Below are 15,036 nucleotides of genomic sequence, written 5' to 3' on the forward strand. Positions count from 1 at the left end.
GCTCATGAAGCAATTGACTATTGACAAGCAGACAAAAAATCTCAGCTGACACTTTCCTGTAGGCTACTTTGATAGAATAAAAAAGGGGGACATTTCACTCTCCAAATTAAGAGACCCAAGTCTTTCCCCATAGTCACAGTCTGGCCCTCTCTGGTCTAATTGGGGCACTTTAAAGATCACCCTCACTCATGTATTTGTTTCTAGTTACAGTAGGAAAAGAAGGCTGTAGGCCCAAGAGTGGTGCTTCTGTCTCAACTGAGGAGCTGCACCATCATTGGTAGTTAGGGACATAGGCCATAGAAGCCTTCTCTAGTCACCAAATTGCCCTTTTTCCCGAGCCTTTCCCAGAGCCAGAAGCTCAAAGAGTCCAGTTCAGCTACAGAAGTGAGAGTAGAATACATTTTCTTCTTAAGGCACGTGTGCCACAGTGGGAAGCTGGGTAATATTAACTGGGGTCAATGCCAGACAAGGACAACGGGAGAGTGTTTGATACGATAGAATCCCTTTTTTTGATGGCTAACGGCTAACAAGGCCCTTCAGAGGCCCCCTCCACACGCTCTCTAGTGCACATTACCCTCAAAGAGTCCAGTGACGTGAAGTGAATTCACTGATGTGCTCAACCATGTGGTATTATCTGGTCCTCACTTCGCCACAGATGAAAGGGGGGAAATGTCCATGTATTATTTAATCGTAAGAAAGACCTCTCTCATCGACCTGGCAGGTGTTTTTAAAGCATACTACATAAAAATGAAAGGTAAAAGGAGAAACGGTTCAGTGATTACATCATTACTGTTTAATGGAGATCCAATATTTTACATTTATAACAAATAGTTTGATACAAAACTCCATAACAGAAATATGTTATATTTATCTTGATAAGATATATCCACTTATTTAAGATATTTACATCATGCCACTTTAGTGCTGTTTCAAACTGAGCTGCCCAATTAGATTACAAATCAAATGAATATTAAACATTTTTATATTTCTCCTTATCCTGAAATATTGACAAACTGATAATATGGCACAAAATGTTCTTTTCATTCAAGTCATCTTCATAACAAATGCACAAACATGTGTTGTAGTATCACACAGATCATGCTCAGTGGGTCCCTGTTGTTAGCTGTATAAAGTCGTAGCCACGGTGAGACTTACCATGCTAACCCAGAGAGGTAGCAGCGAGAGGCTAAGTGTGCGTCCTCCATCTGACGAGATGAAGCAGGTCCCCACATTGCCCACTGCGTCCGCCACCACCAGCACCACTTCCCCAAAGCAGCAGGTGGTGGTGAAGGAGACCAGCGTCACGTTGAAGCCCGCGCCTCCCAGAACAGTGGTGGTGTTGAGGGTGCCCCTGGCCTCGCGCACGGACACGCGCTCCACCCCCGAGCCACCGGGGCCGTCGCTCACGGTGGCCGTGAACTCCCACATCTGCAGGCTACAGTTGCCGGTGCAGTTAGCGTTCACGCTAACCATCTCGCACGTTGGGGCAGTAATGTCCGTCACCTTGAGAACAGGAAGGTCAAATTAGACGATTTCAGTAGCAGTAGTAGCAACAAATGGAGCGTAGTATGCAAGCAGAAGGAGCTATAGAGTTAACAAGCAGCTGAAAAATTCCAAGTCAAATCAGTCACATAGTCATTGCATGAAAGTGATGTTGGAAAAGTATTAAACCTGTGCATTACAGACCTATGCTGTAACAACTTGTAGTGCAAGTACCACAGCATTTTATGGTTAATGTAATGTTAGCGTTAGTGAACTAGCATACATAGGATACACCTTTCTAATCACAATGCACAAACAGGTAAAACATAGATAAAACTTGAACAGGAAACACAATTCTTAAATGAGCTCTGACCACACATGAATCATTACCTCAGCAGTAACGGTCAAGCGCACCAGCACGTAGTTGAAGTCAGCGCTACCCGGTGAGTCTGCCTCAATAACAAGTACAACACCGGTGCCTGAGGCTGTGTCTGAGGGGGCCGAGAGGGTCCCGCTGCCCTCGGCGATGCCCCCTGACCCCACCGTGAGGTTGCTGGGGAAGGACGTGGCAAACCCGCGGTCGTTTAAGTGTCGAACGACGACCGTTCCGCCAGCGCCGTTACCCACTGTCACATTGAATGGAACACTGAAGTCTGTTCCAGGTCTCCAGTCGCCATCATCTTGAGCCTTTAGGGGGGGTGGATTATAGTTTGATGGTTTCTAACAACAGCTGTGTCACCGTTGTCAACATAAACATCCTCTGTGTTAGTATTTAAATTGAATCATGGTAGTGAATATTTTTTACAGGATTTAATACACAGAACTGAACTGAGTGACTTAGATAGTGAGAAATAGAAAAAAACAGAAGCCCTTGGGCAATTAAACAGCTAATGGTTCACAATCATGTCACTCTAATGAATATGGATCTTGCTCTCGGCTCAAATGTCAGCAGTCATACTAAGCCAATATAGTGTTTGGTGTTGCTTCAGATTACCATGGGTAAGGTAAACAGTATATATAATATATATGTGTATGTAAGTTATATTCTGGTAGTTGCAATACATTATTTACAGTGTAGGATGGATCTCTTCATTCTGTATTTTTTCATACACACTTATGAAGGTTTAGCATTACACATGACCACTGGGTAGGCTATTTATCCGTCACCCTGTCCATCTTACTGAAACGGCCACTGTGGAGGTGATGAGCTGCGTAGAGGACTGCCTCTGGAAGACCTCGTTGGAGGCCGAGCTGTTCAGTCCTCTGAGCTGCAGGAAGAAGCGTCCCGCTGGAAGGCCCCTCATGGTCACCAGGTAGTCACCGGTTGCCGTTTGCTCCAGGGTGCCCCGCACCGCACCGCTACCGGACACCTGTGTTGCAGTCACTTCGGTCACCTTCACAGCAGAGCCCCCAGTCACAGATACTGACAGAGAGGCATCACCAGCTAGAGAGAGAGAGAGCGAGAGTGAGAGAGAGAGAGAGGGGGGGAGGGAGAGTCAGATAATTCTTTAATTTCTTTCTTTAAGCTTGAATAGTTTTTTCCATTGTTGTGTATTGGTAAATACAAGAAAATATATATGTTTTACTTTTTTCTTTATATACCAGTTGAATATTTTGACAATGCTACAATTTTTTGATACATTTCAGTTATAGAAACTTTACAGTAAAGTGAGGAATTATTATTAATAAAAAGTGTACATTTGTTGTGTGTAGGGTGTTTTTCTTTCGAGAACTTTTTTCAACTTTAAAAAGACACTCTGAACTAGCCTGGAAACCAGACTAAAAGAAATTGAGCGGAAGTACGTAGGCAGGCAGAGGCCAGGCCAACTCTGAACTGCAGAAAAAAACGTTTTTCAAAAACGGGTCTACTCCATGGGATTATAATATAAAACAGATGCTGGCAGCTTTAAAAGAGACTGTTTGTTTTGGGAAATGAAGGCATAAATAATTTAAAAAAAGGAGCAGTTGAGACAGTAATACATTTGTAATAAATTTGTAATAAATCTTGTATTCCACTCCAGACTGTATTCCACAGTGAAAATTGAGTGTGTTCTGAGCAGGACAGTGAGTTACTGTGTGGAGAAACCATCAATATTCCTACCGGCTTGTGGCCTGCTATCCAGAACTGTGAATCCTGGTTGAGGATCTTGGATTACTTCCACAAACTCAAAGAAGAAGTCTATTGTACTCTCACCTGAGGTATAAAAAAAAACACAGAAAAGTTATTATTGAGCTGGGAAAGGCACAAAACTCTGAGCTGTTAGCACAATGATCAGTAAATCATATAGACGTTCATATTTGAATCCCTATCTGTGTAATTTACCAATAGCTTTGAGTGTGTACGGCTGGGAGGAGACGACGCTGATCTGCCACTGGCCTGTCTGCAGTGGGGAGGTCAGTCTAACAGTGTGGAGGTTGCCTACGTTCTGGATGCTGCCCAAACGTCCGCTGGCCTCTTGGCTCCTCTGTGTTGCACCTGTAGGGACAGATTTGAACCTCTTATCAGACACAAGGAAGATGTACACAAGGGAGAGGGAGAGAGAAAAAGAGAGAATGATGAACTATACGACAAAGAGGGTCAATGTTGTGCTACTATGTTGAGTAAGAGCATTCAAACCGGACACCGCAATAGATGCTCTATACCAGATATCGCTATGTGAACTACAGGCCCTCTTACCATATATGGAAATCCCTCTCTGTTCTGACTCATTACTAGACTGTCATTGCATGGATTATTCTGCATGCGCCTCAATCAGGCTGACACACACACACACACACACACATACACACACACACACACACACACATAGCCCATAGCCCATGGTATTGATAGGGCAAGGAAAAGCTTTAGATGGGGGTTGGAGGAAAGAGAGTGAGCTAATGGCCATGTACTCTTACTTCATGAATATTTCACAATACTTAATGACTGAAGCTTAATTACTCACTCATACTTAATCACACACAGAGGCTCTAATTGTGACATAAAAGGGTAAGCTATTTTTAACATCCTGTGTGAAGTCTGAGTCAAAGTTCATTTGAATGGGCCAGTAGAAATAATCACATCATGTACTGTACAGATTGTGCTTATGAGTATATTCTCCTGTATATGCAGATGAATCACCTGACAGATAAAACAAAGTGAAGGCCATGGGACTGATGCTGAGAGCAGGCTACACACCTACTGATGCTGAGAGAGTAGGATACACTTACTGACGCTGAGAGAGTGGGCTACACACTTACTGATGCTGAGAGAGTAGGCTACACACTTACTGATGCTGAGAGAGTAGGCTACACACTTACTGATGCTGAGAGGGTGGGCTACACTTACTGATGAAAAATATTTAAGTACCTTTCCTCAAATTTGCTTAGGGTAAAAGTGTTTGCTACATTAAATGTCTGTTTTACATGCAAATTTGGAGATTAGCTTAGACTCAGAGCTCGTAGGGCAAAAAGTTCATTAGCATAGTTGGATAGACTTTCATTCCTGAGAGTTTGTTGATGCATAATGCACCTCTTAGACAAATAGTTACATTTTTTTCGGCTGCAATCCGCTTTTGTTTTGTTAAAAGAATTTTCTGCTTCGTGAGGTCACCTGAAGCGCTGGTGATGGTGAACGTCGGGGAGTCTCCAGTGACGTAAACAAGCAGCGTCTGCACGGACGAGTCCACGGTGAAGGAAAACGTCTCGGAGGCCCCCGGGTTTCTGACCACCTGGATCAGCGTTGCCTGGGAGCACGGAGCATGTGGATCTCAGACAAAGATGACTACTGAGTTTAGTTTCAGTGAAGCGTAGTTTAGTGTAGGTAGGTTACATGTGTCTGAAGAACTCCAAGTCTGTGTTTGTAAGAGACGAGTTAAGACTTTTCTAAAGCATTTTCTAACAGATTTGAATTCACTCACTAATGGTAGCTATGAAACTAATTCTAACTAGCTAGGAGTTTACCTTATAAACCTAACTCTATATCCCTAACAACAACCTTTCCCTTTTTAGCCTACTGTAAAAGAGGCTAAGTATATGTTTTTTAAGTTTAAACATTACAAAATGGCCTAGAAATAACAACACAATGCGAAGAAATCACCATTTTGTAAACAGATGATCCAGATATCCACTTAAAGGAGAATTCCGGTGTGATATTGACCTAAAGTGTGTTGAAACATGAACGGGAGATGGAGAACTTTGAAAAAGCACTGGTAGATTATTTATAATACGATTGATATCGAGGCGAGTTCAGTAAATATTTTTAAAAAAGATCTGAAAACATACCTGTACAGGAAAGCTTTTAGTTAACTCATCTTATCCTGTAGACTACATTTTCAGATTATTCTACATCTGCTACTATTGAGGGCGCAGCCAGCCAGAAGCAGATGGGCTCCCCTATTAAGTCAGGTTCTGCTCAAGGTTTCTTCCTGGAATATGGGAGTTTTTCCTTGCCACAGTTGCCATATGGCGTGCTTGTGGGGGGTAAGAGGGTTAAGGCTGCCAGTCTTATGACGTCATTTTCTATATTTTTGATATGTTGCTGAGTAGATCATAAACAGCAAAGAAAAGTGATTGATAATGACTGACTGACTATCATTGTGTTACATGCTTCAAATATAAAGCACTTTGAGCTGCATTCTGTGTATGAAAGGTGCTATACAAATAAAGCTTATTATTATTATTATTATTATTATTATTGATACAGACAGTACCTTAAGGAATTTTACCGTTCGATGCCATCTTGAATTTAGTCACGATAAGTAGAGCGACGAGTACGAATGAACAGGTATGATAAGGGGTCAGATTCCAAAAATAATTCAGTGGAAATGCATGGATTCCAGTTGCTGCTACTGGAAGCAACTGAATCTCTCCATGTCTCGTTTTAAATGTCAAGGCCCTCGGAAGTCTACCAATGAAGTATGGAGCTACTTTGAGCCTCGTAAATGGTGTAAAACAGTGATTTATTTGCATGGCTAGGCCGATGCCTGAGGCACCACAACAAAACCCTGTTGGTAGCATTGGCTAACTAGCGCCAGATTTCTGAGTGCAGGGGACAAGCTGAGGTGAGCTATGAGACATACGTTCACACTTGGTATCATGTTTCAAGACACTTTAGGTCAAAATCACACCGGAATTATCCTTTAACTAAAGTTAGCATGCAAAGCAGCCAGCGCAGGTCCAGGCAGTTTTCATTGTAATGCCACTTTGTACCACGTGGGGCACTGTATCAAATAAAGTGCGAGAGCAGGCCTGTGTACCAGAGCGGGGCTGAGAGAGTCGCTGACGAGGCTGAGAGCCTGAGAAAGCTGCTGCTCCGTGACCCCCACCGCCTGCCCTCCAGAGAGCTGGGCCAGCGACCGGTACAGGTCACCAGCCTCCGCACTGCTCAGGTCCGTCAACAGGAAGTTCACCTGTAGAAACAGGAGAGCAAGACAGAGAGAGATTTGGATTGATACTGTATGTAGATACTTTATGTAACTGACAGGAAGGACATCCTGTTACATGTTGTCGGTTAGTTCTGTGAGCTCACCACTGACTTGGTGTTCTCAATAAGGGCTGTCACAGTACTCTCCAGATGGGAGTCTCCAGGTGGACCATCGGTGAAGACAAAGATCTCAGAGCTATCTGGGACTCCAGCAAGGGCTTGCTGAGAAACAGAGACAGAATCAATTAATGAAGGTTTTTGTTATAGATCTATTGGGATTTGGATTATAGGGAAATGGAGTTTTCTACCAGCACTCTACACAGTTTTTCATGTACAGTAAACATGCTACACACTGACTACACACAATAACCATCCTATGATATCGTAACCCTGACGCCAGGGTAAGGTTACCAAAAGTGCAGATAAGCCTTGTCTGGGTTCAGAGCGGTTCCCTGCTCCACTGACAGACAGCGTGTTGATTTGAGATAAGAACACATCAGAGTCGCCCGTCCTCATCATCGGGCCAAAACCTGAGAATGAGGAACACCACAGACAAACCCATTTCAAACTGACACCTGAGATCAAATAACATTTACACACACACACATGTATAGTCTAAGATCAAATAACATTTACACACACACACACACACACACACATGTATAGTCTGAGATCATAACATTTACACACACACATAGTCTGCTAAAGAGCGTTAACCAGGTGGTATAATGTATAATGTACCAAACATCCAGAGACTTATCCATGGTGCCAATCTGCCAAGTCAGGCGTGAGGTGTTTGAAGTATTTGATAAACAGCAAACGTGACATGGGGGTATGTGTTTAGCATAACTTAGTGTGTTTGTTAGCATATCGGTATCTCATGTTAGCATATCGGTATCTCACTAGTTCCATTGAAGGGGACAAGAACGTAGACGGACGGCTTGTTGGACTGGCTGCTGACGACAGTGGCGGCCAGGCTCCTCAGCTCGGTAACGACACTGGCCATGCTCGCCGTGGTGTCGACCACAAAGCAGAGCACCAGAGAGGAAGAGGACGTAGGCGATCGAGAGATGCCCATTAAACTAAAAACAAACAAAGGAAAAGACAGAAAAAGTGAGGACATAAACGTCAATCTTTTATACATCTGCATCACATTCCATTAATTTAATTCACATTTTTTACCATGATAAGATATGACACAGATTATATAGCTTAGACCAGGGGTCTCCAACCTTTTTTCCTCCGAGAGCTACTTTGGTAGTTCCTTTCAACTTATTGGGCCTGTTGCAGTACAATACTGGTACAGATACCTAAAATGGCTAATGTCAGAAACTACCGGTAAGTAGAGCGTACTATGAGTGCATAAGGTCACTATCCCTACATGACTTAACCCTTTTGTCTTGATATCACACACCCTACATCCTCTTGTACACGGTCTAAATTGGCTGGATTATCCCCCTCTCTACATAGTCAGCCTGAGAGAGAGAGAGTTTGTCCCCCGTGACCCACCGTAGGAAGTCTTCGTCCCCCACCGCTCCTCTGATGTCCTGCAGCAGCTGGCTGGTGGCGGCCGTGGCGACTCGGGCTGCGTCGGCGTGCAGGCTGCCGTGGGCCGAGTCCACGGCGTCTTTGTTGATGCCACCCCGCGGCTCCGTCTGGCTCGTCAGGTCCGCAGACCCCCCGTGGCTGCACTTCCCTTCGGGAGGGACACACGACACACAAAAAAGACGGATGGACAATGAAGAGGAAAAGGAGGAAAAAAAAGAGAGAAGGATAAGACAGATAAAGAGGCGGCCATTTGTCCCAAAGCCCTGACCCCTAGGGGGGACAACCCTATATCACCACCGAGTGAACACGTGCAGTGCTGCGGCCAGGGAAACTCCAGAGCGGACATCTGTCATCCTCCACAGCGTGTGGTCAGACACTAAATGTCTTGTTGGAGATAAAGAGTCGGGCCTCAGTAAATAGAGAGCTCTGCAGAGGGCTTATGGATGATTTGAACAAGAGCTGACTGTGGATTTGTTTTCCCTTGGTGTGTGTTTGTGTGTGTTTGCGCAAGGAGTGTGTGTGTGTGTGTGTGTGTGTGTGTGTGTGTGTGTGTGTGTGTGTGTGTGTGTGTGTGTGTGTGTGTGTGTGGTGGGGAGGGGGTGTTAAATAAACTAGTCATCTTCTTTAAAAAATCAAAACCATCTTTATCTGGCTCCACAGAAGTCCAGAGTGTCTGTGGAACTACCTTGAGGTTTGGAGAAGGAGGTCAGGCTGAAGTACCCTGAGGTCAGCTTCTGCCCTGCAATGATGCTCTCCAGGACGTTGTTGTCACAGTTGTCCCCCACACAGTTTCTGCACGTTGGTGTATTACTGTCTGGTTAAAAAAATACAATCATCAACAACAAAAAAACCCTTCAAATGAAATAAACAAATACACTAAACAAAATAACAACCCCTCTCCAGTCTATGCTCACTGCACTCTGGTGTTGCATCCGATTGCATCACTCCTGATCCGTATTCTACTGTACTGCACCTGCTAGTCCAGTCCTACCTGCTTTACCCATGATTTGTATCTACCTGCGATGTTATCAAAGGCAAGGTCAGCTCTAATAAGGGTGGAGAAGGCAGCCCTGTTCCCCAGTTCAATCCAGTTGCTGTGACTGTAAAAGTCCTGAAATGCCATTGCACACAGAAACAGAGAGGCATGACATGTTTTAAAGACACAGCACAGAACCATCCAAGCAACACATTGAATAATGTAACCAAAGTGCATGAATAACACCAGTATGTGGTACATAATGTGTTTAGAAGACCTGTTGCTGCATATGACAATCAATTATCAATCAATGATTAAAATATCATCAGCTTCTAAGCAGAAGGAAAGGATACATCATGAGTATAATACTACATAATACATGAGCATCTTTAATTAATAGATATGGATATAGTTAACACATACTTAACACATGATGCATTATGGATGACTTTGCTTTTACAATGAATGTAAATATTTCAAATGAGCGGCAAAAAAGGTGCCGAAATAATGACCATTAGATACTCTGACTGCCAATTTTGACATTCAGCAGATTATTCAGATTATTATAATACAGCAGATTAGATCGATCGTATCGATCAGAGCGATTTCACACTAGCTGCATAGAGTGGAACTTTTCTCTTCTCTTCTCTAATAGGCCAGAGTCACCTGGAGTGTGTGCATGATCTCCCCTATGGCCTGCTGTGCCGCCCGGAGGCTTCCCTGCTTCACGTTGGCCTTGGCGGCCGCCAGACCCCTGGTGATGAGGCGGCGGCCACGCACAAAGCTCTCATCGTCAAAGTGATACTCTTCGTCGAGGACGTGCCGGAGGTCGACAAAGGCATTCCGAAGACTTATGACTCCGATGGCCACCTGGAATGCCTTCACAGAATCGGTGAAGAGACAAGCCTTGGACAGGCTCTGCACTGACAGTGAACCTTCCTGGAGAAAAATTAGCATTTGTAGGTCAATATATATGTAAGAAACGTGTTTATAAAAGGTTTTCAGGAGACTAATAAGTGCTTTCTCTTACAGTACAAGTAAAAATGCCAAAAAAGCTAAATAAAATAACCAGTCATCAAAGCATCTGTATCAAAATGATTCTCTCTCAGATGAGCTCACTGATTATAATACAACCTAAAACAATTGCGTAGTCTTCTGAAACAATAGAACATAGAACCGTGTGTGTGTGAATATTTTAAAAGGTGCCATGTGTAAGAATTGAGGTAAAAATATCCAAAAAATGAGCTACACGCATCATAAGAATGAGAAGAAATAAGGGCGATGATGTCATTAAAAAAATGACACGGTATAGTGCTGCAGAGATATCAACCTGAATTAGCATGCTAAATTACTAGCCACAGCCCGACAGGTGTCATAATACCAGTTTCGGCCATGGGAGGCGGTATGCGGGCAACATAACAGCCAGCCAAACTGCAATACATGTGTCTCGGTTGTTACTCTAAGGTAGACCAACTCACTTTTGGAGGTATACTGCCCCCATCTTTTATGGAATGTGGAGTATGAATTGATTTTTTGGCGGATATTACAAATGGCACCTTTAAAGTTATTTGATCTGAGCCTCTCTCTCTCTCCACTTTAGTTTTGCTTCTTTCTCACCGGCAAAACAAAGTCTCTTCCCTCTTGCTCTGCCAGTGCTCTGCACACGTCCGCCGTGGTGTTGAGTATGGCGGCCGTGGTGATGTCGTCATGGGTCATGGAGTCGCTGGAGATCAACTTGAAGGCGTAAAGAGTCCCTGTCAGTGCGAGGGTGAGGGTGAGGAGGGTGATGAAGGACTGCGTGTGGAGTCTCATCCTCAAGGTGGAAATGGCAGGGCCTGTGTGGATGCGAGGAGCAGGAGAAATCATCCAGGCTTTGAAATGAGGGGACACGTGGTAGCTAGGAGACTCAAGAGGCCAATTAGTCTTTAAAATCACATTCAATACAACTCAGTTTGAACAAATACATTTTGTTTAAATAAATAATAATAATAATAATTTTAAAAATGTAAACTCGTTAAACAAAATGCAGAGACACAAACTAACACAGCGACTCAAAACTATCTTTACAGTGTTAACAATGTAAATGTCACAACAGTACTACAGTTGTCATTTTGCCAATCCGGTTTAGAGATATTGTACTAGGAGCTCTTACTAGACATGGCATGACATGATATTGTACTATACCTTAACTAGATGTAGTCCTCAGGGACACTGGTGCCGTCTGTGCAAGCCACTGCACTTGACACATACTACATTCACCACTAAGACACTGCTGCATTTATATCAAGATAAAGACATCACCGATATGATCACCCAGATCACGTTTTCAGGAAAAGCTACTCATCTAGACAGATCACATTCTTGAGCATGATGTAAACAGAAAACAAGTAAAAAAATATAACAATAGGTCTCAAGTAGCAACATTCTCTTTATTTGTTACATTTTTCCAAATTTCACCTATTGTTTCAAACATTCAAAATATGGTTTTAATCCATAGGTTTTTTTAAAAAAAAAAAAAAAAATGATAGGTTCTTTCAAAAAATCTTTCTCTCTCTCTCTCTCTCTCTCTCTAACTAAGTAACATCTCTCCATCCACTGTTTTTCTGTCTGAGCAATATTGAGGACAGGACATGACCTCATCCTGTCAGTTCAAACGGCCTCACTCTCAGCCAAAGCTGCTTTTGGACTGGGGGCACCTCTGAAGTATTTTCAGGTCTTTCCCAAATTGGATGAGATGGGCCCTCACCCGACCCCTCCCCTTCCAGATCTACACCCCCCTCTACCCCCAAATGCCCAACCCCTCCAGAGAAAGATGGCAAGCAGGGGCGTGGGCACTGGTTCAAACCCCTGCCACCGTGCCTCACGTAAGCTGCAATGGCCTCCCAGTGACGCCTGAACCCCTTGTGCCAGTTCACCGTGCCAAGCCGCAGGCTGCAATCGGGCAGTTTTGTTTTGAAGTGAGCGCGGCATCTGTTGCTTATCGCCCACCGCAGAAAACTTGCGGGAGCTCTCTCTGCTCTGCTGTCGGTGTGACAAAGAAGATGAGGAAGAGTCTTCCCAAAATGGCAGCCAGAGATGCCGCACTCGTACATCTTTTTGTTTTTTTGCGGCGCTGAAATAGATTTGTTCTTAGCGTGGTGATGCGGCGGGCAGCTGAACTCTTACGGGCTAATGTGAAATCCATAGGCTATTAAACGCAGCTCAGTGGGCCCTTCCGTCATGTCACTCTGTTGCCGTTTCTCCCCAGGAACAGCTTTATTTCGCCGTTATTTGTTTTTATTATGCCGCACGCATCCGCTCGCATTTCATCTTGCGAAAGCTCGTCTCGGTCTCGCGCCGGCAGCCAGGATGAAATTCGGGCCCCAGTTCCCTCCTCCCCTCCAGTGCCTAATTTGTAAACACATCCATCCATGGGGCTCGTCTCGTCAGACTCGTCTAGAGAGCGACAGCTCCTCACCCACCCCCTCCTCCCCCATTCATTTGCGCCACATGGTGCAGACAATAACAAGCTAGGAGCACTAGAGGAGGGAGTGAGAGAAACAGTCATTATCGAAGCGGCGTCTGAACTGTGGCGCCAGGGCATCCATCAGTGATGGAGCGGCGACTCTCACTCTAAACCACGCACTCCAAAGGCACGCTGGCACATTCCGCACATACTGTACAGTATATATTATGGTGGAGGGCAGGGGGGACACCTGGAGTCGAGTGTGCCTATTTAAATCAAGCCATCCATCTCACAGAGGTATAGCATAACAACTCTAGCTTCACAGCATTAGAAATAAGGTCACGACAATGGAGGGAGGGAAGGAGGAAGGGTGGAAGGGTGGAAGGGAGTGGGGGGGGCGGGGGGGCGGAGGGGAGGGGGGTGGTGGCTTGGTGATACTTTGTGCCCAGAATATGGAGCAGGTCCAGGCCTAGATGAGAACTCACGTCGGGAGGCCCCGAGACTGAGCAGCATCTGGGTGCAGCTGGAGCCCTGCCAGCCCCCCGGAGGAAACGGGCAAATCTCATTTTCCATCCCAGAAATCTGCTTCCAGCGGAGTAGCGAGATGGAAAAAGAAAAAGTCTCTAAAAGCGTGATTTATTTATGAATGCTGGGTGACATTGATGGCCCAAATGTGACGTACTATGAGAAGCCATATTTTGAGTAAAGCTCATGCCTCTTCTGACAGTTATGTTTTTTTGCTGTGTGTGTGTGTGTGTGTGTGTGTGTGTGTGTGTGTGTGTGTGTGTGTGTGTAGTGGTGTGTGGCTGAAGAGAAATAAAGTCCTGATTCTGCCACGGCCCAAACATTCGCTAGTTAGTTTTCAGTCGTGTGCCAAGCCCAGATGTCCTGGAATTAATTGGTCCTTTCCTCCACAACTGGGGTATAAAAAATCTTTGCACCGTCTGAAGTCGTGAAAAGCTCATCTGCTTTGTTTGCTGTACATAAGCAGAAGGTGAAGCCAAAGCTGTAATGAAGTGGCACTGGAAAGAACTGATGACTTCAATTGTAGGGAAGCCATTTTCATGTTCAGGTTAAAAAGAGGAGATACTAATGCTTTGTCCGACTCCAAAGAGCTGCATAGTTATTACTGGTCCTTTTAGTCAAAACACCTCCTTATATCGCCTGAAAGTTTCTCCACCCTCCACTAATGAGAAGAGATCTAATTGACGTTCAATTCGCTCAGGTCAGGTAGTAATGGAGGTAGTGGTGGTGGGATTGTCCACTACTGCAGACTGGGCTCTCCCGAGCATTTCTCTCTCTGGAAGACTTGCACGGACAGTCCACATTAGTACCTGGGCTGGGGATCTGTAACATAAACTTCGACCAGAGGTGATTATTATTTGGGCAATTCCATGGAAAATTATGTTTTTTGTAACACCCATAACGCCAATAAAATGTGATGGTTTGGAATGGTGTGAATGAATACATGAAATTTGAGCATTTGCTATTTTTGGCTGAAGAATGTACATGAGAAAAAATGCACAAAAAAGTAATGTCATCATTCACATACAAATGCCAAGGCATTTCACTGGCGTTATGGATGTGACAAAAAGTCAATTTTCCGTGGAATTGCCCATTTCTCTTCGTTCTCCCATCAGCTCTTTGGAGGCCACCTGAGGAAAAGTGGAAAGTGCTATGGGTGTTTTTCCACTGACAACGAACCCGTTCTTGAAACGGTTCCGTTCAGAATTCATTGAACCCTGGTGCTATCTAGTGAACCAGCCCAAATTTCCACCCGTTTTGAAAGGGTGCATTATCAACAATGGGCGTTCCGAACCGTTGAACGGAAAGGGAGATGGTTTTCTGTTGGTGGAAAAGACTCCGATCACGGAGCTGTGCTGTTCTGTGATGAGCACATGTATTATTTTTTAGAACTTTCTTGCCAGAGGGGAAAAAGAAACACTCCTTGCTTCTCTACTGCTCTTTTTTTTTTTTTTAAATATGAAATGGTGTGGGAAGCTCGTCCATGATTTAAGTGACTGTAATGCTTTGGTGCCTTTATGGCCTCGCAGGCGGCAGTAAAAAGGTGGCGGGTGAGGCAGGGGGTAGGGCTCATCCTCTTAGCGACAGAAAGCTGAAAGGCTGCCCTGCCGAAGCAATCACATCACACACAGTGGGAGCGCACAGCAAAAAAGGTTG

At 44.5% G+C, this 15,036-nt stretch overlaps 1 protein-coding gene across 2 annotated transcripts; it reads right to left on the reverse strand.

Moving 5' to 3' along the window:
* Positions 1 to 770: 770 nt before the first annotated feature.
* On the reverse strand, positions 771 to 11,931 carry LOC125298585 (von Willebrand factor A domain-containing protein 7-like). Of its 2 annotated transcripts, none has more exons than XM_048249366.1 (16): positions 11,595 to 11,931; positions 11,028 to 11,245; positions 10,077 to 10,349; positions 9,452 to 9,545; positions 9,120 to 9,248; positions 8,396 to 8,582; positions 7,790 to 7,968; positions 7,298 to 7,416; positions 6,992 to 7,108; positions 6,720 to 6,872; positions 5,075 to 5,207; positions 3,806 to 3,958; positions 3,584 to 3,676; positions 2,664 to 2,926; positions 1,873 to 2,169; positions 771 to 1,503 (listed from the first exon to the last, which is right to left on the reverse strand). In XM_048249366.1, exons 2-16 carry the CDS (start codon positions 11,220 to 11,222, stop codon positions 1,120 to 1,122), a joined length of 2,769 nt encoding a protein of 922 aa, XP_048105323.1. In that variant the 5' UTR covers positions 11,223 to 11,245; positions 11,595 to 11,931; the 3' UTR covers positions 771 to 1,119. The 2 variants fall into 2 exon arrangements, with proteins under 2 accessions (XP_048105323.1, XP_048105322.1); XM_048249365.1 differs by having other exon boundaries at positions 11,028 to 11,307; positions 11,595 to 11,629.
* Between the last annotated feature and the right edge of the window lie 3,105 nt (positions 11,932 to 15,036).

Source organism: Alosa alosa, chromosome 7 (genome assembly GCF_017589495.1).
Source record: "Alosa alosa isolate M-15738 ecotype Scorff River chromosome 7, AALO_Geno_1.1, whole genome shotgun sequence".
Taxonomy (NCBI): domain Eukaryota; kingdom Metazoa; phylum Chordata; class Actinopteri; order Clupeiformes; family Clupeidae; genus Alosa; species Alosa alosa.

Coding starts and splice junctions, on each gene's coding strand:
- LOC125298585 (XM_048249365.1), bottom strand. CDS start 11,276: ATGATTTCTCCTGCTCCTCGCATCCACACAGGCCCTGCCATTTCCACC. Junction 3,677..3,805: donor GTACACACTCAAAGCTATTG/GTAAATTACACA, acceptor TTTATACCTCAG/GTGAGAGTACAATAGACTTC. Junction 2,170..2,663: donor CCTCCACAGTGGCCGTTTCA/GTAAGATGGACA, acceptor CCCCCCCTAAAG/GCTCAAGATGATGGCGACTG.